Source organism: Orycteropus afer, unplaced genomic scaffold (assembly GCF_000298275.1).
Source record: "Orycteropus afer afer isolate SDZICR_OR568_19922 unplaced genomic scaffold, OryAfe1.0 scaffold00149, whole genome shotgun sequence".
Classification (NCBI taxonomy): Eukaryota; Metazoa; Chordata; class Mammalia; order Tubulidentata; family Orycteropodidae; genus Orycteropus; species Orycteropus afer.
In genome coordinates, this window is record NW_006921736.1 from 5,287,973 (window position 1) to 5,314,036 (window position 26,064).

The 26,064-nt window shown below is 37.7% G+C and overlaps 1 protein-coding gene across 1 annotated transcript in view; it reads left to right on the forward strand.

Moving 5' to 3' along the window:
• Window positions 1-20,477, forward strand: part of MITF (melanocyte inducing transcription factor) — a 334,743-nt gene extending 314,266 nt beyond the window's left edge. The window contains exons 6-10 of the mRNA XM_007946066.2: window positions 1,625-1,742; window positions 4,085-4,141; window positions 11,662-11,737; window positions 14,869-15,016; window positions 20,076-20,477. Coding sequence (XP_007944257.1) covers window positions 1,625-1,742; window positions 4,085-4,141; window positions 11,662-11,737; window positions 14,869-15,016; window positions 20,076-20,477 — 801 coding nt within the window. The remainder of the gene's footprint in view (window positions 1-1,624; window positions 1,743-4,084; window positions 4,142-11,661; window positions 11,738-14,868; window positions 15,017-20,075) is intronic.
• The last annotated feature ends 5,587 nt before the right edge of the window (window positions 20,478-26,064 follow it).

Below are 26,064 nucleotides of genomic sequence, written 5' to 3' on the forward strand. Positions count from 1 at the left end.
GAGAAATGAAAGGTGCTGTATTGCAGTACACAGACAAATTTAAGTACTTGACTACTAGCTGTAAGGTTTGAACCCACCCAGAAGACAAGCCTGGCAGTCTGCTTCCAAAAGGTCACAGCCTTGAAACTCTATGGAGCGGTTCAACTCTGCACACATGGTTTCACCAAGAGCCAGAATCGACTTTGTAGCAACTAACAACAATAACGACAAATGTGGTAGTAACCTTCAGTAGATCCCTCTCGGGCATTGTACATTTTAGTCACACATAAATGCTGTCTAAGTTTACTTTTCTTAGATGTAGAGAAGATGTCTTGGACCTTTTATGTCTACAAAAATTAGAGTGTGAAACTGCTTCAATGGACTATTTAAAAGGAACATATATATATATATATATACAAAAAAAAAAAAAGAAAGCTATAGAGAGAAAAAAATGCATTAATTTAAAATATTAAGTTCAGACCTAGAGAATACATTTGTTAAGCTAGCTTGGGATAGTTGTGTGTGTGTGTGTGTGTGTGTGTGTGTGAGAGAGAGAGAGAGAGAGAGAGAGAGAGAGATTTTTATTGAAGTCAGCAGGCTCCCTCTTGTGGCTTTATGAAATACTTCAGTTTCAAGAAAATAGTTTTATTTTTCAATGAGGAAATGATTTGTTTTCCAGTAAGGAAACATTTTTAATTGCTTTTCCTTCTAAAAAAAAAAAAAGAAGAAGAAGAAGAAAGAAAGAGGAGAGAAGAAAGGAAGGAAATTGACTTTGGTGAAAAACCTGATTTGTTTGAAAAGGTCATCCCATAGAGAATCCTGTTTTTTAATGTTGGTGTTGTTGCATTGATTCTGACTCACAGCAGTCTGTGTACAATGGAACAAAACGCTGCTCAGTCCTCCGCCGTCCTCACAATTGTTGCCATGTTTGAGCCCATTGTTGCAGCCACTGTGTCAGTCCATCTCATTGAGTATCTTCCTCCTTTCACTGACCCTCTCTCTACTTTACCAAGCATGATGTCCTTCTCCATGGTCTGGTCCCTCCAGATCATAGCCAACTTCTATTGAACACCTAAGGAATCCCTAGATAGCACAAATGGTTAAACGATAGACTACTGACCGAAAAGCTGGCGATCGGACCCACCCAGAGATGCCTTGGCAATAAGGTCTGGTGATCTGCTTCCTAAGAGTCACTTTGCCGTCCTGATAGATTGCAGCTCTGCTGTATGCACTGAGGTTCACCATGAGTTGGAATCTACTTGACAGCAACTGAAAACAGCATTGACTATCTCCTAGATGCTACTATATATGCTAGATAGTGTGTTCATGCTATCTACTATCTTCATGTTCAGAGTAAACTCATAAGCCAGCTACTGTAACCATTTTATGGGTATGAGACACCGCCTTCTTTCTTCTCCCAAGGGAATTAGTTAAGAAGACCATATACCTCTACTTTTCATTTCTGAGAATAAATCACATGTAAATATATCTTGTTTTCCTATTTTAAAAAATGACTTTTTACATGAAATAATTTCCCTTAAATAAAGTCTTCAATAATATGTGGGTTTTTTTTTTTTTTTTTTTTTTCTGAGTCACTTAGGGATTATTTAACAATTCATTTCTGTTATTGTTTTTCTCTGTCTAGTTACCTGTCTCTGGTAATTTGATTGACCTTTACGGTAACCAAGGCTTACCACCTCCAAACCTGACCATCAGCAACTCCTGTCCAGCCAACCTTCCTAACATAAAAAGGGAGCTCACAGGTAAATACCCAGCAGATGTGCCTCTTGCTGTGGCTTTTCTCTCAACATTCTAATTAGGCAAAGGTCTCAAAACAAGACCTTCCCAACTCTGTCCAACTCACAGACGTATGTTGTAAGTTCTGAAGAGTGGTTTAAAAATTGAGCAGTATTTTTAAATGGAGAACTTGTACTTGAAAATCCTGTTTTCCAGTATTTCTTGAGATACTGGGGCTCTTGGGCTATCATTGCTCCTTGGCAACAACCATTGTGTCTAAGGCTGCTGTCCCTTCTCGGGTGGGGGCACAAAAACATTCTTCAACTATGGAATGTCTCTGCCTGGACTGGTATTTATTGTTACTTGCCAAGAGGGCATTTGAGTTTGAGAACCCTATTTGAAATTTCCTTTGATATACATTTGAGCCCACAGTTGGGGGAAGATAAGAATACGTTTCTTCCATCTTCAAAAGCCTGATGCTAGTTTTTGCTATATCATGTGCAAAGGATTTATTACACACAGGAAAATAATGGCAAGTGTGAAATTACTTATTTTGCCATTTTGTTTAGCACTTTAGGGAAGGAATTGAGCCCCCAAAAAATGACAGAAACTATATGAGAACGGGCTTTCTACATGCTGAATTTTATGCTCCCTCCCCCAATTTTTCAGGGGCAAGGGGTTCTTGCATCATACAGAATTGGGTGCACAGGGAATTAAAAAAAAAACAAAAAACTTCCATCAGTCTATTCTGACTCACAGTGACTCCCATTGGGTTTCCAAGGTGGTAAGTTTTTATGGAAGTAGATTGCCCAGTCTTAAAATTCCAATTCTGTTCAAGATGTGTTTAAAATAATACTTAAGAAAATTTTAGTGGGAAAAATACATTTTTTAAAAATAATTTATTTGGGTTAAGAATATAATTGAGTAATTATTAATGAATGCAGACTACCAAAAGCCAAAAAACAAGTAGGTACCCTACCAGGAAGGAAAAGTACCACAAAAAAGTCTTACAAAGTATTGCCAAGTGACATCTCTATTAGAAAGTGATAAAGTATTGCCAGAGTGACAAGAATAAAATCCCTACTACTTGAGTGGGAAGTGAAATTTTGAATTATGTCTATGTATGTTTTCTCAGAAACAAAACAAAGCAAAACAACCTAGGATATTGTTGACGTAGAAGATGTATTAAGTCACCTGTCATGCTTCTATATGGAAAAGAAAATTATCTTGTTTTAGATTGACCTTTACAATTGAAAAAATTGAATATACATATAATAAATATATATGTATAATTTATAGTCACGCACACCCCATGTAATGTTTCAGTGCCTATAAATTTTGCTAAAGAAGTTGTCTATTTTGAGGTAAAATTCTGAATTATGATAATGTTTCAGATACCACTTGTAAAGAGAAGCTAATAGATTCCTGAATCTAGTGTTAGTGAAACAACTTGATGTTTTGTTTTGTTTTGCTCTCTGTCAGGCAAAAAAAGAAATCTTTATTACAGAAATCTCATAACAGTTTGCAGTATCTATGCAAATAGAACTTTTCAAGTAGTAGTAGTAGTAGTTATTGTTGTTGTTAAGTGCCCTGACTCATATCCACCCTCCCTTGGGTTTCTGAGGTGGTATCACTATAGAAGTGGATTGCCCAACCTTCCTTCTGAGGAGTGGCTGGTGGGTTTGAACCTCCAGCCTTCTGGTTAGCAGTCAAGTGCCTTAGAGTTGCCACCGAATGACTCTCTATTCCATTTTTTTTTTTCCTCAACTAAAACTAGTACATATGCTTGCTCCTGAGAGTCACTAAATAATTTAATTATGGCAAGTTCTGACAGAACCTGGCTCCAAGTTCTGAAAACAATGAGTTCATTTCCATGCGCCAGACAGAACATGGAGGTCATTTGGGGTCTCTCTACTCAGTCCCCATGTCAGTTTTTTACTTTATCATAATAGCAAACAAAGACTAACTTGCTTGAAAGGACTGTTACCTGAAAGAAAAATTTAGTTTGACTCCCAATAATAGAATATTGACAGTCAAGGTTCAGAGTCTTCTAGTTATTTGATTCCTGTTAGTGTGTGAGTATGTGCACATCATGCCATGGATCTTTGTTACTATCTTTTACTATTTCATAAAAGCCAAGTTTTTGCATTTATTTTATGTGTATTGCTTTTGAAAAAATGCAAGTTTTAAAAAAACTGACTTAGACTTAAGTCATAGAAGCCTTCATATGTGTAGAAAATGAGATGTTTTGTAGTTAATTTTAGTAATTAGTATTTTATAGTTTTGTTATTTTAGTTGATCATGTGCCTTGAACAGTTCCAATTTCTAATTACTTCATTCACGTGCACAGCGTGTATTTTTCCCACAGAGTCTGAAGCGAGAGCATTGGCTAAAGAGAGGCAAAAAAAGGACAATCACAACTTGAGTAAGTGGGTTTTATTTATATTCATGACATTTGATACTGGAGTTGAGATTCCCTCATGTATCAAAATGCTTTACCCAGAAGTTTTGAAAAGAAATTGATTTCTATAGCTACATAATATAGGTATATTGTATGAAAGAAAATTCTGTTTCAGAAAAACATTTATTTTTTCTCCCAGATTTCACCTTAGATCAAACTCAGTTTTGTTTATGTTTTTTTTTGTTTTCAGTGCTCTAAAGAGTATTTATATCCTTTACTTATAATAGTGTTGTTTTTTTGTTTTACTTTTTTTATTTTTCTTTTTTTGGTGAAAGGTAGACTTGATCCCCAACTACCCAATTATAAGCTTTGCTCACACTGGAACCTATTAACAAAAGGGATAAACTTCTCCAGTGAGATTTGAAAGAGAAAAAAAAAAAAAAAAAAGATCTGAAGTGGAGGGAATGGGTGAGATGGCCTCCCAAACTTCTGTCTTTACCTCTAATTTTTAATTTAAAATAATAATAACAACAAAGTAATTAAATCTTTAAAAACTCCTGTATCATTTAACATTTTTGTTTTTCCATGTTTAATCTCAATCAAAAATGGCAAGGTTTTTCCTATGGTAGTTTAAAGTTTAGTTTAATAAACAAGAGAGGCTGCATGATACAAAAAGAATTGGGTTTAGAGGAAGGAAATTGTGTGTGTATTTCACATTTTATGGCCTCAGGTCCTCTTTTTCCTAATTTGATTTTTAAGAATATGAGTTAATATATAATCACTTCTTACTTATAAAAATTAAATCATTATAAAGTAAGGCCAGACTTCTTTGATGATTCTCCCTGAGCCTTAGGGGTAACTATTGGTTTTGTCAATTTGATGTTGCACTTCCTGACCCTTTTCTGTTTATTTAGAACATACACTCATGCATTTGCACATAGAAAATAATGTTGTTTTGTATATGTTTTAACACAACAGTATAATATTGTCCCTGTTTGGTTGCTGCATGTTTTTTTAGCTCAGCAGTTGGTCCTGAAGACCTCTGTTGCTGGTGCCACAGTGAACATTCTTGTGCATGCCTCTTTGTGTCTAGGGGAGTTTGTTTCTCTCGATGGTGGCTATTGTTAGTTGCCATCAACTCATGGCAATCCATGTACGGCGGAACAGGACGTTGCCCAGCACCGGTCCTGCTGCATCTTCTTGATTGGTGGTCTGCTTAGCCACTGGGTATTTGAGTGTCTTCAGCTCTAGGAGCCTCATCTTACACCACTGTATCAGACAACATTCCGTTGTGATCTATAGGGTTTTCGTGGGCTAATTTTCAGAAGTAATACCCCAGACATTTCTTCCTAATCTGTCACAGTCTGAAAGCTCTGCTGGCTAACACTTATCCACCATTAGGTTACCCTGCTGGTGTTTGAGATACTGGTGACATAGCTTCCCACATCATGACAACACACAGCCTCATACACATAGCATCATAGCAACACACAGTATAACAAACTGATAGACAGGTGGTGGTTTCCTGGGTTGGATACTGACAAATGGAATTGGTTGGTCCCAGAGTATGTGTTTTTTTCCTTTTAGCACATACTGCTTCTCATAGTGTGTGTTTTAGGTATGAGAAACTTTCTTTATATTTTAACTAAAAGATTTAGACTAAAAATTTCTAAGATCTCCTCCAGCTTCCAAGTAATTTTACTCTAAAATATTTCTTCTTCTAAAATATATAAAAATATAATAATGAGGTAATATCCAAAACTCTGCTTAATGAAAATGTGGAAAATGAAGTTGCATCTTGTGAAAAACAATATGTATCTTTTAATTAGGCACCTCAACTCTCAAGTCCAAGGTTGTCAGTAAAGTACAAACATAAGTAGCTCTAAATCTGAGGGCTATAAAACAATCTTTAAAATCATATCCAACTACTGGAAACTAATACTCCAAGTCAGATTGCCCTGAGCCTAACTCTTCCTCTTCTAGGAATTTATCCTATAAGAATATTTGTCATTCTTTCCAGAGGAATTTATTCATTCATTCATTTGGCTAATTAATTCTTCAGTGAACCAGGCAGAGAGATTCTCTACCCTTATGAGCTTACAGTAGGGATAGGGCAGACAGAATAGAAAAACAAACAAATACATTAATATGGTGTTTTCTGACATAGATTCAGTACATATGCATAAGTGCATATGAGCCCTGGCACAAGTATTTATTGTGTATCTGAAAATGAGGGAGAAATTTGGAATAGCCTAAATGTTCATGAGGTCACTAAGAGTTGGGGCTAACTCCATGGCACCTGATAACTAGAGAATTTATGAGTAAATGATGGCATATCCATATAAGGGATACACAGTGGCTCCTATGAAGAGTGAAGTGAATGTGTTAGACTTAGGTAAAAAGAAGCTCTGGTAGCATAGTATATAAGGCATTTGGCTGTTAACCAGAAGGTCAGTGGTTCAAACCCACCAGTTGCTCCATGGAAGAAGGGTGGGGAGATCTACTTCTGTAAAGATATACAGCCTCAGAAACCCAGTGGGAGTTGCTATGAGTCGGAATCATGGCTTCTCTGAAGAGTGAAGTGGATGTATTAGACTTAGACAGCTGCAATATACTTTTGAATGAGAAGAGCAAATGGCAAACTAATTTGTATAGTATCCCACGTTGTATGGAGTATACGTTATATAGGGTTGTGCTTTTGTGTATTTATATGGGTTTTCATGTGTATGGGAGAAGATCTGCAAGCCACCTTTATCAGTGGCAATTTCCCGGGTCATATAGGTGTTGAGTGGTATAAAGAGTTTACCATTTTCTTTATATGCTTTAAAGAATTTTTTTTTTAATACACTTATATCACTCTTAAGGAGCTCTGGTGGCATAGTGCCTAAGGCTTTTGACTGCTAACCAGAAGGGTGGCGGTTCAAACCCACCAGCCACTCCCTGGAAGGAAAATTGGGCAGTCTACTGCTGTAGTGATACCACCTCAGAAACCCAAGGAGGGTCGCTATGAGTCAGATCTGACTTCAGCAGTGAATTTTGGTTTATATTACTCTTATGGTAAAAATATAATTGGGGAGGGAAGGCAATGAATTAAAAATAAAATGTGCATGTAAATGTACTAACAGAAAGATACCAACAGTAAGCTAAGAAGTTAAAGATGAAGGAAACAAAGTAGTTTTTCTATGTAACTTCACTTTAAATGTGTCATTCTTTATTTTAAAAAAATATTCGTTGAGGGCTTATTATGTACCACGCATATGTGGGTGCTTGGAATGCAACAAGTAAACCTGCTACCGTCGAGTTGTAGTGACTCAACTCAGCGTTCTGACTCAGTGACCTTAGAACAGGGTAGAAGTGCCCCATAGGGTTTCCAAGGCTATAATCTCTATGGAAGCAGACTGCCACATCTTTCTCCCACAGAGTGGCTGAGGGTTTGAACCACCTACCATCTGGTTCACAGCTGAGTCCTTTAACCACTGTGCCACCAGGGTTCTTTAGTGCAATAATAGGTAAACAGAATAAATAAATAAATGAAAGGTGTGGATGTTGGATGGTAGAACATGTTACTATCAGGAAAATGGCTGCCAAAAGAGAGTGTGATGGATGGGTATGGAGGTGAGTAACTAAGGAGGTGAGGAAGCAAGCCATCAGATAATCTGGGGGAAGAGTCCCAAGCAGGGAGAACAATAGTGTAAAGTCCTACGATGGGCTTGGTAGAAGATTAGCGTGGAGGGCCAGTGGGGCTGAAGGGGAGCAGTGTGGTTGCAGCACGGGGAAATTCAGCCAGAGTGGGTGATAAGGAATTGATGATGGGGTAAGAGGAGTGGGATCCTGCCAGATCCTTGTAATAGGTCTCAAGGACTTGGCTTTTCTCTAGATGAAATGGGAAGCTGTTGAAGAGTTTTGAGCAAAGATTTGACATTATCTGACTTACTTTTTACAGCATCCCTCTGCTGCTGTGTTCTAGATAGACCAAAGGAGGTAGGAAGTTGTAGGCATAGGGAAAGCAAAGATACCAGTTGAGGATTGTAATAATCCAGGCAAGAGATGATGGTGTCCTTTCTCCAGGTGTGGAAGTGGAGGTTGGTGGTCAGATTCTGGAAACATTGTAAAGGTAGAGCCATATTTGATTGTGTGTCAGATGTGAGAAGGGAGGTGCTGCATTAATTCAAAGGCTCTGGCCTAAGCATTTGAAGCAGAAATCTTTGGATGGTGCAGAGTCCCTGTGTGGTACAGTTTGAGAGGTTGGAGTTGGAGTTCACCCAGAGCAGAGATGCCTCAGGAAAAAAGACCTGGTGCTCTGAAGAATCAGCCATTTCAAACCCTGTTTCTACTCTAATACATAGAGTCGCTGTGAGTTGGAGTCACCGTGATGGCAATTGTTTTGTTTTATTTTTTGGTAGGTAGAGCAGATGTGAAGTGGTAAGGTAAAGCAAGGAGCTCATGTTAGGGCTATCCATAAGTCTCCATGTAGAGACATCTGGGATTCAATTGTGAGTTTGAAGTTCCAGGAAGATGTCCAGGCTGCAAATATTAATGTAATATTCGAAACTATGAGACTAAATGAGATAATCAGGAAGAAAATATAGAAGAGAAAGAGTTGTAAGTACTCAGTATTGGGAAGCATGTACATGTGTGTATGTTGTTAGAGCATAAAAGTAGTCATAAAGGGATATCTAAGAAATTTAAGGTTGGGCAATCCTACTTCCGTAGTGATACTGCCTCGGAAACCCAAGGAGGGGTCGCTATGAGTCGGGGGCGACTCGACGGCAAATAACAACAACAACAACAAGAAATTTAAGACTGGGCAATCTACTTCCGTAGTGATACTGCCTCAGAAACCCAAGGAGGGGTTGCTATGAGTTGGGTGTGACTCGATGGCACATAAAAACAACATTCACTTTTTACTTTATGTATTTCAGCATTCTCTGAGTTTTTATGATTAAGTTTGATAAAACTAAGAAAAAAATGTCTTGCTTCAGAGTTTTGGAAGAGGTTAGCTTAGAGGATGCGTGGTCCAAAAACTCCTTCTTTAGAGTCATTGACAGTCACTTAGTATTTCTAATTTATAGAAGATTGATAAGAATTAGCATTCTATAGAACTGGTTTAATCATGGAAATAGTCACTCAGTCAAGATAAACTCCAAAACCGGGCATAATTTTGAAATAATATTTCTCTATATGTACAGAATAGTAGTGGATCAAATATAGATATAAATTCAACTATAGATACTTTTAAAGTAAAATATGACCAACCTTAACCCAACGTATTAGACCTTAAATTATTTGGAATTTCTTTGCTATACTAGGTAAATTAAAGCAAGAAAACTCACTAGGTAAATTACAAACGTTTATTATCTCATATGCCTTACTAAAGGAGCTCTGGTGGCACAGTAGTTAAAGCTTTTAGCTGCTAAGCAAATCAGCAATTTGACCCCACCAGCTACTCCACAGGAGAAAGATGAGGCAGTCTGCTTCCATAAAGTTTTGCAGGCTTGGGAACCATATGGGGCAGTTTTACTCTGTCTAATAGGGTCACTATGAATCAGCATCAGTGCAATGGCAGTAGGTTTGGTTTTGATTTATGCCTTACTATCCCTTCCCTAAGGAGCTCTGGTGGCTCAATGCCTAAGGCATTTGACTACTAACCAGAAGGTTGGTGGTTCAAACCCACAAGTTGCTTCGCAGAAGGAAGATGAGGCAATCAACTTCCATAAAGATTTACTGCCTCAGAAACCCAAAGAGGGTTACTGTGAGTTGGAATCAACTCAATGACAGTGATCCCTTCCCTAAGTAGATGATAACTTAGTTGAATTACAGCTGGATATATAGAATAGAAATGCTGTAAATCAGAATGCATGGTATATTTAAAAATACAGATTTAAGTTTGGGGACTGTAGTAGCCACTAGCCCTGTATGTCTGTTAAACACTTGAAATTTGGCTAGTCCAAGTTGTGATAAGTAAGTACAAAATGTTGTTTTTGTTGGTAGGTACCATTGAGTCAATTCTGACTCATAGTGACCAACGTACAATAGAATTAAATGCTGCCCTGTCATATACCATCCTATCATTGCTGTGTTTGAGCCCATTGTGGCAGCCACTGCGTGAAGCTATCTCTTTGAGGCTTGGTCTTTTTTGCTGACCTGCCACTTTACCAAATGTGATATCCTTTTCCAGGGGCTGGTCCCTCCTTACAACATATCCAAAATGTGTGAGATGAAGGCTTGCCAGCCTTCCTTCTGAGGAGCATTCTGGCTCTACCTCTTCCAAGACAGGTTTTTTTCATTCTTCTGGTCATCCATAGTATATTCACTGTTGTTCTTCACCAACACCATTAATTTAAAGGCATCAATTCTTCTTCAGTCTTCCTTATTCATTGTCCAACTTTCATAGGCATATAAGGTAATAGAAAATACCATGACTTGGGTCAGGCACACTTTAGTCCTCCCTCAAGGTGACATCTTCACTTTTTAACATTGTAAAGAGGTCTTTTGCATCAGATTTGCCCAATGCAGTATATCATTTGACTTTTTGACTGCTGATTCCATGAGCTTATTGCAGATCCAAGTAGAACGAAATCTTTGGCAGCGTCAGTCTTTTCTTCATTTATCATGTTACTTATTGGTGCAGTTGTGAGGATTGTTGTTTTCTTTATGTACTGGGTTTTGAAACTTAATATGAAGAAAAGAGTGTAAGCTGTCCATAATTTTTATATTGATTACATGTTGAAATGATAATATTTTGGCCATAGGGAATTAAATAAAATATTACAATTTGTTTACCCTCTTTACTTTTTGTAATGTAGCTACTAGAGAATTTAACATGATATTTATAAGTTGCATTACATTTCTGTTGGACAGCGCTGGTCTAGGGAAAGGCTTTTTGTATGGTCTGTGAGCCAAGAACATGACGTTTTTAAGTGGTTGGGAGAAAAGTCCACAGAAGACTAATATGTGTTAACATGTGAAAATTATTTAAAATTCAAATTTCAACATCATACATAAATTCTAATGCTTAATTAATAGAATTGCATTGAAAATATTGGCCTCTATTTAAAAATTTGTGGAAATTTCTTTTCTCTCTCATTATTATAAGTACCTAGATAATTTCTTCTGTCTTACCACTTAGCCTGCAAAGCCTTTAATACTATCTGGGCTTTTGCAGAAAAAGTCTGCTGACCTCTGGTCTAGAGGATCAAGGTTTGAGTTCTGACTGTTCACTACTATTCACCTTCATATTTCTGAAGTTGCTTTGTCATTTGTAACTGAGGCTGGTAACTTGACTTTCTGTACCATTTGAAGATCACATAGGAACAATTTTTTATCCAAGGACTTTGTAAACAAAAAAGTTCTATACAAAGGTTACTCATTTTTAAAAGTTCTTTAACATTGGTACTAAGGAAGTGGGCAAAAGGGGGGAAAATAGGTTCAAGTTTTTGTTGACCTGACCCAGTGGAGTTAATACGAACATGCCTTTAATGGGATGTGCTAAATGCGTATGTGGTGCAGTTACTAATAGCTATTTCTCTTCTCTTTTCTTGAAGTTGAACGAAGGAGAAGATTTAACATAAATGACCGCATTAAAGAACTAGGTACTTTGATTCCCAAGTCAAATGATCCGTGAGTACAATTGCATGTTAATCTGCGTCATGTATTTTTCCATACCTTAATGTTTTTTTTTTTTTTTGTATATGTTGCAAAAAATGCTCAGTTATAAAAAGCTAGAGTAAAGAATTTCCCCCAAATCCTTTGCTTCCTAAATAATTTTTACATCTTTCTTTTGCTTAGTCTCATTGAACTAAAATTCTGAGGAAAATGCACTGAATTATACAAAAGGGTTATTGGACATGAGATGTTTATCTTCGACTATGAGGAGGTAGTTTTCTGAAATCTGAGAATCCTTAGTATATAACTAGTGAGATACTTAAAAAAAAATTATTTCAGCAGTTCAGATAGTACAGAGAGTTCAGTAGCTATTAAAGCAAGATTTGTTGTCTATTTGCTCTTCAACTTGCATAATATCTGTAGGCACTGATGAGCAGACATTAGAAACTTCAAGTTTAGCAATATCCAACATTTCTCTGTTGAAGGTCAAATGTTTTTCTGAAAATTTAATCCTCTTTGTCTGTTTTACCATTGAGAGAAAAATAAGTCTTACTCCTCGTATTAGGTATAGGCCAGCTAATTTGGACGTGAACATTCAGAGCTAACAATTGTAAAGATAATATTCTCATGTCACCTGTGTCAGCCTTATAGTTACCTGCAGTGTCAGCAAATAGGACAACAAATACACAATTTTTATCCATTAGATATTAGCCCATTTAAAGTCAAGGGCTAAGGGATGTATATACTTTAATGGCCCCCATAGGCCCTCTATGAAATTAGCCTTTGAATATGACCTTTTAGCTACCTAATAAAATGTACAGATGAAATCAAGCATTATCCATGCAAGGCTTATTAAATTTGCTATTCACATTATTGTCAGGGAATTTGTGACAAAATAAAATAAAGCCATTGCCCATTGTGAGGTGGTTTTGATAAATGTTCAAGCACATTTCCATCTGAAACATTTTGCTTTCCCAGGTCTCAAGGAAAGCCATTTTGAAAGTAGAAACGTTCAAATTCTCAGTTCTGCAGCGCAAATTTATCCTACTAGGGGCTGTGACCTTCATTTCCTATAGTCAGTCTTGCATGATAGTTGAAATTGAATTCCCATTTTCCTGTTCTTTATCAGCTTTCACTTTTTAGCATATTCTTTTAAACTGTAGCATGTGAATCTCTTTAGCAACATATTATGAAATTATGGTGCTGCAGTGAAAGCCTGTATTTGCATATCTTCTCTCTCCATTGTATTAAGATAGTTATGTGTTTATAATCTGAATCGATATTGATCTTTAATTGTAGGCATTGTTTTAAAATAAACCGGACTATATCTGGATGATGGTTTTCTCTACTAGGTTTCTGGAGCGTGCCTTGGGGCTGTTAGAGAGCCACAGTCTGGCTGACCTGGGTCTCAGCACCATACCCTCCCTTCCTCCAGGGCATTTCTGCTTTTGTTAATTTTGCATCTTGGGGATCTGTGTACACTTCCGTTTTATTTGTTTGTTTGTTTTATTTTTTGTTGTATTTTTTATTACATTTCTTTGTGGCTACCAAAGTTTCTGTGCCTTTGACTGAGGCCCAAACATTAAGTCTGTTCTCTGCTCCCCCTGGAGTAGCTCAGAACACCTCCCTGAGTCGCCATCTTTGGTGCTTGGACGCCCAGGGATTAACCTCAGCGAATCCTCTGGGGGCTGTATCTCTGCTTCTCTTGGGAGAACTTCTGTTTTGTTCTTCTTCTAACCCATGTGAGGATCAATTACTTGGCTTGTTTTAATGGCACTCCATTTCATGTCCCACCTGATACTTCTGGTCTGCTTTCAGTATCTATAGATTATGGGGTAGGTGACTCTGCGTACATTAAATTGTTTCTGTCTTCATTGTTGTCATTGTTACTATCGTCATGAATATTTGTCTGTGGAAGGGCTCTGATTAATTAAAGCCCTACAGAGATGTGCTATACTATAACTTGTATAATTATAATTCATTCTTAATAGTTATTTTTCTGAGGTGCTCTAAATTTTTTAAAGTGTTTTTACCTAAGTTTCAGTGACTTACTTTTCTTACACATGAATACATTAGTGCTGTAGTTGATTATGAGCTGAGAGGCACCAAATTCAGGATGCCTGTGTTTGAATTTCAAACCAGTCCCTCACAAGTTGTCTGACCTTAGAAAGATACTTGAGTTCTTGTACTTTATTTTTCACATCTGATTTTAAAAAAATGATCAGAATATTCCTACCTAGTCCAGTTTTTTTGAAGAGTCGATCATAGCAGATGAAGAACAGTATAGTGGTTCAGGGCATGGACTTGAGCTGGATATCATGGACTCCTTGGCTCTGCTACTTCCCAGTGTGATGTTAAGCAAATTACTTAACCTCTCTGTGCCTTAGTTTTCCCATCTGTAAAATTGGGATACTGTTATTACCTACTGAGATTGTCATGATTAAATGTAAAATGATGTCATGATTAAAAGTAAAATACTTTCAAAAGTAGTTGGCACATAGTAAATGCTGTTTAAAGATATTTATTGTAATTATGTTGAACCCTTAACACAACCTGCTCCATTATTTCAGTTGTGTTCTAAATATTTCACAGCGCATATATGTGAAGCATCTCCTTTAATTCTAGTGGCATACCTACAAGGCGGCTAACACAAATGTGGTGTTGCCATTTTATAGATGAAGAAATAGACATAAAGAGAGGCCAGATTACCTGTTCATGATTCTTCATGATAAAATACACTGCTGACACTTTTATGCACCACACAATCAAGTGGTAGGCCTTAGCTTATTACCTCTGATTGAGTAAAATTTATATTCCTAGAAAAATATAACTATTTAAAATGATGTATAAGAGTACTGACTTTGGCCTAATCAGCAGGTCTAACTTTAAATTCTGACTCCACCTTGTACTGGCTCTTTGAGCTTGGGCCAGTTAAATCAGCTCTGTTTCAGCACAGGTGCCGTGTCCCTCCTTCACAGGATGCTTGTCTGAATTCAGTAAGAAGATGGTGGACAGCATCTGGCACTTGGCAAGGCACTCAATGAATGGTGGCAATTTTGAATGCTGTCATTGTTATTACATAATTAGAAACTGAATGCTTTAAATTTTCATTAAGTCTCAGATCCTAAAAAGTCTTTTTTCCTCAGAGACATGCGCTGGAACAAGGGAACCATATTAAAAGCATCTGTGGACTATATTCGAAAGCTGCAACGAGAACAGCAGCGTGCAAAGGAACTTGAAAACCGACAGAAGAAACTGGAGCATGCCAACCGGCATTTACTGCTCAGGATTCAGGTGTGTGGCATGTGTTGTGTAACGTTTACTGTGCACTTGTTGTTGTTAGTTGTCGGCAGGTCAGCTCCAACTCGTGGCAGCCCTGTGTAACACAGAGCAAGACATTGCCTGGTCATGTGTGGTCTTCATGAAGCTCAAATCCATCGTTGTGGCTGCTGCGTATTGTGAATGCCTTCCAGCCTAGGGGGCTAATCTTCCAGCACTATATCGGACGGTGTTCTCCTGTGATGCTTAGGATTATCATTGGCTAACGTTTGGGAGTAGATTGCCAGACCTTTGTTCTATTCTGTCTTAGTCTAAAGCTCTACTGAAACCTGTCTTTCTTGGATGACCTTGCTGGTATTTGAAATACTGGTGGCATAGCTTCCAACATGTAAGCCAGTACAATACAACAAATAACAGAGGGGTAGTGGTTCCTACATGTTACTGGCTTGAAAATAGGAGAAGGAAGCATATCAGGAGCCACAGAGAGATGACTTACATGATCCCAATACTTGAATACAAAGAAGCCTTAATATTTGGAAGAGGGGAGGGGAGGAAACAGTTCATGACCAAAGCTCATGTGTATAAGGAACTTGAGGACAGCTAAAGGTGTGATGCCTTTGCATTATGCTTTTGGGAAAGAACATTGAATATACCATGGAGTACAAGAAGGAAAAACAAATCTGTCTTGCAAGCAGTACAGCCAGAATGATCCTTAGAAGTGAGGATGGCCGGACTTCATCTCACACACTTTGAACATATGAAGAGGGACCAGGCCCTGGAGAAGGACATCGTGCTTGGTGAAATGGGATGTCAGCAAAAAAGACGAGACCTTCAACAAGCTGGATTGACAGTGGCTGCAGCATTAGGCTCAAACAAAGCAATAATTGTGGCGATGATGCAGGCAGTGTTTTGTTCTGTTGTACACAGGGTTGCCATGAATCAGAACTGACTTGATGGCACCTAGCAACAACAACTAAAGAGAATCGTGTAATAAGGATATAACCCTCAAAAATAGTTACAGATGGTAGAATGATATTCTTTACATATTATATAGAATATATATAGATTTATATGTTATCTTTAACTTCAATTAAAGTACACACTCTTGGAGGAGGAGAGGAAGGAGAAATACTGACTTTCATATGTGTGTAAATCATCCATCATTCCATTCAGTGAGTGTCCTTACCAGTGTAAGCAGGAGATGGGAGAATCCTTAGTATCAACTCTTAATACTTCCCTTAGGGGCTCAGCTTCAGATGCTGAATTTAAAGACACAGTTTCTCTGTAACTGTCCTAAAGGAGAGAAAGAAAAGCTGGCTCTACTGATGACTGGCAATTTTTAGGGGTAATTTTAATTTACTTGCTGACTTTAGAATGAAACATCTTAGTAAATTAGTGACGCCACATCTTTTTCTTCAGTCAGTGGACCCATGTTTTTCCATATTGTGACATACAGCCCCATACAATTCTTTATGGAGTGATTTTAAGAAACAGAAATGTAAAGTATGATGCTAGACTTCAACGTATTTGACCTCATCACGTTGTTCTGGACATTGAACTTACTAAGCAGAGTGGTTCATTCGTAATAATGATTTCCAGTCTTTTTCATGTTCTGCAACGCTGCTCATACTGCTGATTGTCATGTCTCTCCTGTCACTGTCATCATCCCCAGCTGTGGGGTCAATAAGCCGAAAGAAGTTCTCTAGGGGTTGCATCTTAGCATCTGGATAGTGAAACCAACCACTTGTCGTCAAATTGATTCTACCTTATGGCAGCCCTGTGCATGTCAGAGTAGAACTGTGCTCTGAAGGGTGTTCAGTGGCTGAGTTTTCAGAAATACATGGCCAAGCGTTTATTCTTCGATGCCTCAGGGTGGACTCAAACCTCCAGCCTTTCAATTAGCAGCTGAACACATTTGCCATTTGCATCACCCAGGGACTCCTCTGGGTAGTGAACTAGAGGTTATGTGTAACTTGAAAATATTCCTCCATCCCTCCCTTTTTTGTGGCTTTTTTTGTTTGTTTTCTATTATATCCATTTAATACATTGCTACTGTTGCTAGTTGCTTTTAAGTCGACTCCAACTCACGGCCATTGAGTTGATTCTAATTCTTAGCAACCCTGTATGACAGAGTAGAACTGCCCCGTAGGGTTTCCAAGGCTGTAAATCTTTTTGAAACCAGACTGCCTCATCTTTCTCCCATGAAGTAGCTGGTGGGTTTGAACCATTGACCTTTTGGGTAGCAGCCCAAAGCTCTAACCACGGTGCCACCAGAGTTCTTTCAACCTTACGTGTAATGGAACAGAATGTTCCCTGGTCCTGCACCATCTTTATGATTGGTGCCACGTTTGAGTCCATTTTTTGCAGCCACTGTGTTTTCTCAGTGCCTTCCAACTTAAAGAGCTCATCTTCCAGCACTATAACAGACGGTATTCTCTTGTGACCCACAAAGTATTCATTGGCTAATTTTTACAAATAGATCATCAAGCCTTTCTTCCTAATCTGTCTTAGTGTGAAAGCTCCACTGAAACCTGCCCACCATGGGTGACATGCTGGTGTTTGAAGTAATGGTGGCATAGCTTCCAGCCTCACAGCAACACATTAAAAAACACCACAGTATAACTGACTGACAGATGGGTAGTGGCTTCAATAAGCAGCCATAGATATTGAATCTCTGGAACTTAGTTATCCACTTATAAAAGCAGCTTGTACACATGCATTATTTCTCTATATAAGCATTAAAACGTAATAGCTGTTTTGAAAGAGAAGTGTTGTTTTATTTTAAGTTTGTAACATGTATATTGGTGAAATACGAATATTGTGAAGTATGTAAACTGGAAATTCCAGAGTGACGATGCCTTGGTTTTCTTCCAGTGACAGTGTGAAGCAGCCATTAACACTTCTGCATCTCATAGAAAACATTATTAATTAGGAAATCTCTGCCATCAGCCAGCGTTTCTTAGATGTGATATATCATATTATTTAGAAATGTAAATAATGCTTTAATCAACTGATAAACATTTTTAATTAAACAACAGAGAATTAGGGTGGGATGTTGGCCTCTTTTAATTCAGCTGTGCTTTATGAAAAGGCAAACTGCATGTGTGGTGGCTCTGTTCTTACTAGTGTGGTGTTGTACATTTACAGGACTCCATGTTTTCAGCTTGAACCTAAGGGCTTCTTTTTGTTTTCACTCTAACTGATGCATGCAGAAATTTTGACAGATGAAAGAGCATGAAACCTTAATATCAGTGGAGCTCCTATTTTATTAAATAGCCCAAAGGCTTTAAAATCATGCCTGGAGAGACTTGTGTTTCTACAGATCGTGTGACGGAATATACTTCTCAGGCACTCACCTCTTATTGTATTGCCTCCAGAGATGGATACTCCAGGTCACACCACCTCTAATATAGGCTGACCTTGACTTTTCAGGAATATATAGATCTAGACTTGTGGGCAAAGGTTGAGAAGCCATGCCATGTTAGAGAGTCCTTTTACCTCTCTAATATGGCAAGATGACTTGCTTCAAATTTATGTTCTATTGTTCTTATTTCCATAGTATCATAAACATAGAGATGGAATGTGTGAAGAATTGGAGCACTCATCAGGGAGTGAACTGGGGTGATGGTGGTTCATTTTAGAAGTGTCCTTGGGTACTCAGAAAGGGAACTGGAAAGAGCTTGCTTGGAAGGCATTTTAGAATGATGGATGGAGAAGTCACTGACCCTCAGGAAAGTATGTGAAGAAAATGTAGGAAAAAGCTGTTTATCTTACAGATGAGAACTTTCTTATTGAATAAAACAAAATACTTCCCTTTACCCTAGTGAAATGGTGCCCCTTTCCCTTGGTGAAATGGTGCTTCTTAAACTTTGTTCACTTGAATAGACCCACAGTGTTTGCCATTATTAACTACACCAGAGTGTCCCAAACTTGGCTAGTCCACAGTACCCTTAGGAACTTTTCTGACTGTACCTCTAGACCAAAAGAAATACATATGGTTTCTCTTTTAGGTCCAAACAACTTATTCAGTATGTCCTAACCACTTTAGTGGAGCTCTGGTAGCATAGTGCCTAAGGCACTTGACTGCTAACCAGAAGGCTGATGATTCAAATCCCTCAGCCATTCCTCGGAAGAAAGGTTGGGCAATCTACTTCTGTAGTGATTCCTTCTCAGCAACCCAAGGAGAGGTCACTATGAGTCAGGTCCGACTCGACAGCACATAACAACAACAACAACAACAATCACTTTAGTAGCCATTTGGAAAGAATAAAACAGAATTGAAAGCAAAAGTGGTGTCTGAATTTTATTTTTAAATAACCCCACTTACTAACAGGACGTGTGTGTCTGTTGAGCCCTGCACAGCTTCTCAGACCTTGGCGTCAGATTGGACACCAACATCTTCATTTGTAAATTCCACATTGATTTTCATGAAGTACTTTCCTTTTATCACAGCAACATTTAAAAATGCGGCTTTGCCATGATAAGATGTTATTGAAAGAATGTAGCATAATCTAATGCTAAAACTGTGAACGATCTTGAGCTTCATAGTTCTTGTAGTGGTATGATTGTGTTTCCCTTGAAATATTAGAAAATGCTCTTGTCCCTTCATTTCAGCACCCCTGGCTACTTCACAGTAAAGTTTGGGAACTATGGACCTATATTATTTAATATTTGCCTTTAACCAGCTCACTTTTTAAGATTTATTTTCATGTTTTTTAACATAACTTTATGTTATGTAAACATTCATATCTATGAGTTCTTGTCTCTATTTTTAACACACATAGTCAATATACCATCTGAAAAATCATTTTATATGCTACCATTAAAACCTGTTGCTGTAGAGTCAGTTCTGACTCATGGCTACTGCCCACGTTTCAGAATAGAATCACTCAGGGATTTCTTGGTTGTGATGTTTAAAGAAGTAGATCACCAGGCCTTTCTTCCCCAATGCTGCTGGATATCTGTAACACACTTCAGGAATGCAGGGGTTATTTATCTAAAAGAGCAAAAAAATTTCCTTTAAGTTTATTACTTTTTTCCCCCTCCAAGTGTCTGATTTTTACTTTCATTTTAGGAACTTGAAATGCAAGCTCGAGCTCATGGACTTTCCCTTATTCCATCCATGGGTCTCTGCTCTCCAGATTTGGTGAATCGTGTCATCAAGCAAGAACCCGTCCTTGAAAACTGCAACCAAGACCCCCTTCAGCATCACGCAGACCTAACTTGTACAACCACCCTTGATCTCACAGATGGTACCATCACCTTTAATAACAACCTTGGAACCGGGACTGAGAGCAACCAAGCCTATACGGTCCCCACGAAAATGGGATCCAAACTGGAAGACATCTTGATGGATGATACTCTTTCTCCTGTTGGTGTAACTGATCCACTTCTTTCCTCGGTATCACCTGGAGCTTCCAAAACTAGCAGCCGGAGGAGTAGTATGAGCATGGAGGAAACCGAGCACGCTTGTTAGCAAATCCTGCCTGGTCTGCATTCTCACAAACTGCTTCCTCTCTTGATTTGTAGATTTAATAATTTACTCGAATGGGATTCTCTTGATAATTTTTCTTTAATATGAATTTTTTTTTCATGCTTTATCAATAGCCCAGGATATATTTTATTTTTAGAATTTTGTGAAACAGACTTGTATATTCTATTTTACAACTACAAATGCCTCCAAAGTATTGTACAATGAGTGTACAGTATCTGTGAACTGAATTCACCACGGACTTTAGCTTTCTGAGCAAGAGGATTTTGCATCAGAGAAATATCTGTCCATTTTTATTCAGGGGAATCTTGGTTTGAGATTTGATGCCTGTGACTTCCTTGGGAATTAAACATAAAGTTTAATCAAAAGAATGTAAAGCAACCAAAAAAAAGAAAAAGAGAGAGAGAGAAAAGAAAGAAGAAATCTATACTAACCTGTTTCCATTTTGTAAATGTATTGATTCATTGGTACTGCCTTAAAGATACAGTACCCTTCAAGCATTGTTTAGTCTTTATACTGCAAACTATTTAAAGAAATACTGTATTCTGTAAAAGATGAAAAACACAGTGCAGCCATTTTCATGGGGATTCTCTGAAACACAGGCGCAACTGAAACGGAAGGGGAGCAGGACGGGGCTCTAAACTAGCGGCTAGCCTTCCTCTCTTCCTCTACGTGCTCTGTTGCAGTTTCCTTCATCAATGAATGTGATTCAGTTTCTCATAGAAAATGTTTTATTCTGAAATGGAAATCAATGTCCTCTCAAAGTAAAATATTGAGGAGCACTGAAAGTTTGTTTTAGGTTGTTTTTTTTTTTGTCTTTTCTTTTTAATTTTTGTTTCTGATAAGAACCAAACTGGGTACATTTCTAATTGGCTTTACAATTTTTATTTTTAAATTTTTACTGTTCATCTGGTTTGTACAGATTCTTTATTATCATTTTCTTTTCAATACATTTGTATTTGTTTGTAAGAATATTCATCTTAAATGGAGATGTTTTCAATATTTTTGCAACTCACTGGTGGTTTTCCTCATTCTTTGTACACACATGAAAGAAGACTTTTATGCCAGGCTTTGTGTTTAAGGAGAGCTTTGCGAATCTTTTGTATATTGCAGTCTCACTTGGAACTGTTTTTCCACACATTTAAGAAGTAGTACTAGTAGGTTAAAACCAGACTTTCTGGAGAAAATAAACTTACATATTTATTTTTAGTGTCATAAAAATAGCAATATTCTTGGAGACTGATACCTATAGCTTTAGTAAGCCCATTATGGTCAATTAAATTGGGGTTTATTTCAGCAAACTTGCTGAATTTCTTTTTTTTTTTTTTTTAAAGAAATACTGTATTGGCAAATACTGTTACTTGATAACAATGTTTTAACAAGCAGCAATGTTGTAAAGTTAGTTTCAGTGCATTATCTACTTGTGTAGTCCTATGCAATAATAGTAGTGTTCCATGTATTCTATCAGGCCCAGGTGTTTTCTATGGATGACATATGGTGTTATGAGCCAGGCTGTCGAATGGAATTTCTTAGTAGCAGCCTACAATTGAATAGCAAGTGGCATAAAGCATATCCATTCAGAATGAAGTGCCTTAAATATAGCAGTAGTCTTTTGGGGGCTAGCACTGACTGAACTGTAATGTAGGAGACAGTTTCAAGATGCTATCTATAGTCAAGAGGAATATGTAGCATGGTGCCTATGTAGACAATGTAAGAGCTTCCAATTTTCCTTTGGATATTTTTAATATTAAATATATTTTAGTGAAAGAGTGCCAACTTCATTCATCAGGAAACCTTATTCAGGAGGGTTTTCTTCTTCTTTTTTTTTTTTTTTTTTAAGTGTTTCAGTGTCAAATGTGAATTGGTGATGGGTGATGGAGTATTCAGAGAGGTGGAGTGATTGTCAGATGTATGAATGACTGGCTACACAAAAATAATCAACTGCATAGTTCCCATGCACATTGGGCAATGAGAATCCTTGGAAACATTGATGATGCTATCACTTTTATAGCTTTATTACTTAAGGGGGTAGGGAAAAATAAGTTCCCATTCTTTCAGCCCCCTTAATTGTATAGCTCTTTTTTATTAGAATAGTGATGCAAATCTGCATGAACAGCTAATTGTACCATAGTGTTCATTGATACAATCATAGCATTGTCTGTTTTTCTCTTCATATTTATATGGGGGGGCTGGGGGCGGAGACTGAAGGTTGCAATGCTATGATGTTGGTTTTCCATAGCTGATTTTGAACATTTTCAAAAACAGAGCAGGGTTGACTAACTCGTGGTCAAGGGATTACAGCCGGTGTCAAGCAGCCTTACAGAAAGCTTTGTTTAGAGAAAGTATGGCATCTTGTACCACTGACCTGACTCTCAAAGCTCCTGAGCTCGCACCACCTACTTCCCTGTTCCCTTGTTCTTAAAAGACAATTTCTGGAAGTGGCAGGTGATCTAGCCCAGGAGAATACTGCAGCCTCGGGGGTGGTTTTATTTATTTCTTTTTTGCCAAATAGTGTGTGGATTTGTTTTATGGCCTAGTTAAGCCAAGAGGAGGTGGTTTGGGCTTGCCATTTTGTAATGATCCACACCACTCCCCCCATCTATAGGGTGCAGAATTGTGACTTGGATCGGGCTTCCCTCCATATGGAGTGTCCAAAATGCCAAAATTGTCTACCTGCCTGTGGGTAAGGCAATGGAAATACCAAACCTGACTTTGCCAAAAACCATATGACCAACATGGTCATGCATAGGACAACACCGTTCTTTCCGGTTGTTTTTAAATAATAAAGCAATAAGAACAAATAAAATACATAGGAAGTTAAAAGACATAAAGTAAAAGCACAAAGGAATGCACTTAATATTTGTGAAAAATGCACTGGGGAAAAGTTGATATTGATAACAGTATAAAAAGAAAAAGCCTATTTCTTGAAAAAATTACAAATGACTGTCTCTTGTGGACGCTTGGTACTGTAATGTTAATAATAGTCATCTGCTGTTGGGTGCAGCAATAATCTCTGTATGGTCCATAGCACTGTATATTATGGATCAATATTAATGTATCCGATGAAATAATTGAACTGTTGTTCTTGATAGCCTCATTAAAGCATTTGGTTTTTCACATCGTGGTGGCCAATTGTGTTTAGTCTCACACCAATTTTGAATGTGTTTGCCTTATCAAAAAAAATGGTAGCACATATTTCCTTTATTTTAATGAATGACAGATTACATAAAATTGTTTTAAATGCAGGTAAGTATTTTGGTTTTGGTGTTTTAAATGCCATTCTAGGATGTTACTTTTAATTTTAAATATTTTCAATTACTTTATAACTTGCGGGAGGTCTGGTAGCCCGGTGCCTAGGGATTTGACTGCTAACCAGCAGGCTGGTGGTTCAAACCCACCAACCACTCCTTGGAAGGAGGATTGAGTGATCTACTTCCGCAGTGATACCGCCTCAGAAACCCAAGGAGGGGTCGCCATGAGTCAGATGTGATGTGAGAGGGCAGTGAGTTTGGTTTGGTTTTTGATTATAACTTGCAGTCATATGAACTGTAGTTGTATACCTTTCTCTCTCTTCTGAATTTAGGGAGATTTTAAAGTTCTCAGGGCCAAGAATTTGTTTCAGATGCAGGAGTTTTATTTAAAATATATCAGTGAGAGTGGTTTTTTTTTTTTTTTTTTTTTTTTTTAGGATTTGGGTGAAGATTTACAGAGTAAATTCACTTTTCATATAGCAGTTCACATATACTTTGTCTCATGTCATTGACCAAAATTTACAGTGCAGCAGCTCCCCTCCCACTTTCTCCCCATAGTTACCTCCTCCCAGTGTCCATCCCTTCATACTCTTCGAGAGGCCCATTGTCTGCCAACCCTGTATATGATCTTGGATACACTCTCCATTTAGACATACATAATTGTTTAGCTTGTTCACCCATCTATCCGTCCCTATACCCATGTTTGCTTTCATTGACAACTCAGTATTGTATTTACAAAGGGGTTCATATTTGTTGTTTGTACTGCCCATGTAACTCTCTCTGTCTTTCTCATCCTCAATGCTGCCATATTGGTCACTCATATTTGGTCCATTGCCCTTCTCTTCACCCAAATCAATATTTATCTCTATCTATCTAACAGCATTCCCTCCCCTTCCCTCCCACCCCTGGTAACCAACAAAGAAAATGTCCTCCAATATATAAACCTTTCCTTAACTTTCACAATAACGGACTAATACAATATTTGTCCTTTTGTGACTGACTTATTTCGCTCAGCATAATGTCCTCCAAGTTCATCCACGTTATGCGGTGTTTTGCAGATTCTACATTATTCTTTAGCGTTGCATAGTATTCCATTGTGTGAATGTACCAAAGTTTGGTTATCCATTCCTCAGTTGTTGGACATCTAGGTTGTTTCCAAGTTTTGGCTATTGTAAATAGTGCTGCGATGAACATCGGCGTGCATATATCTGTTCTTGTTATGGCTCTCACTTCTTTAGGGTATATACCTAGTAATGGGATGGCTGGGTCAAATGGTATTTGTATTTCCAACTTTTGAAGGAATCGCCATACTGCTTTCCACAATGGTTGTACCATTTTACAGTCCCACCAGCAGTGTATGAGAGTCCCAATCTCTCCACAACCTCGCCAGCATTTGTTATTTTCTGTCTTGTTGAACTTTGATACTAGTGCTGGAGCAAGATGGTATCTCATTGTTGTTTTGATTTGCATCTCTCTAATAGCTAATGATCGTGAGCATTTCTTCATATGTTTGTTGGCCGCTTGAATATCCTCCTTGGTGAAGTGTCTATTCATGTCTTCTGCCCATTTTTTAATTGGATTGTTTGTCTTTTTGTTATTGAGGTGTTGGAGTGTTCTATAAATTCTAGAGATAAGTCCCTTGTCGGATATGTTATTACCAAATATTTTTTCCCAATCTGTAGGTTCTCTTTTGACTCTTTTGGAGAAGTCTTTGGAAGCACATAAACATTTAATTTTTAGAAGGTCCCAATCATCTGGCTTCTCTTCTGCTGTTGGTGCATTTTGAATTATGCTTGATAGTCTATTTATACCAAATATTAGGGCCCTTAAGTTTGAGCCTAAATTTTCCTTGAGAAACTGTATAGTTCTAGGTTTCACATTTAAGTCTTTGATCCATCTGGAGTTTGTTTTTGTGTGTGGTGTGAGGTACAGATCTTGTTTCATTTTTCTGCACATGGATCTCCAGTTTTGCCAGCACCATTTATTAAACAAACATTCTCTTCCCCACTTAATGGATTTGGGCCTTTGTCAAAGATCAGCTGACTATAGGTCGATGGATCTATATCTGGGTTCTCAATTCTATTCCATTGGTCTATGTATCTGTCATCAGTGAGAGTGGTTTTATAAAAAGAGAAATTGTCAGAGAATCCTTGTAATCCTTGCATATTTACAGAAAAGATACTGGGTTTTTAAAATACAAATTTACAATAATGAAAGCTTAATATACTGAGTCTGCCAGTTCCTGGCTGGGTTTTTTTATTTTTTTCTCCTTCCTCTTAATACACTACTTAAGAAGCATTTGATAAATGTTAGATGTGAAT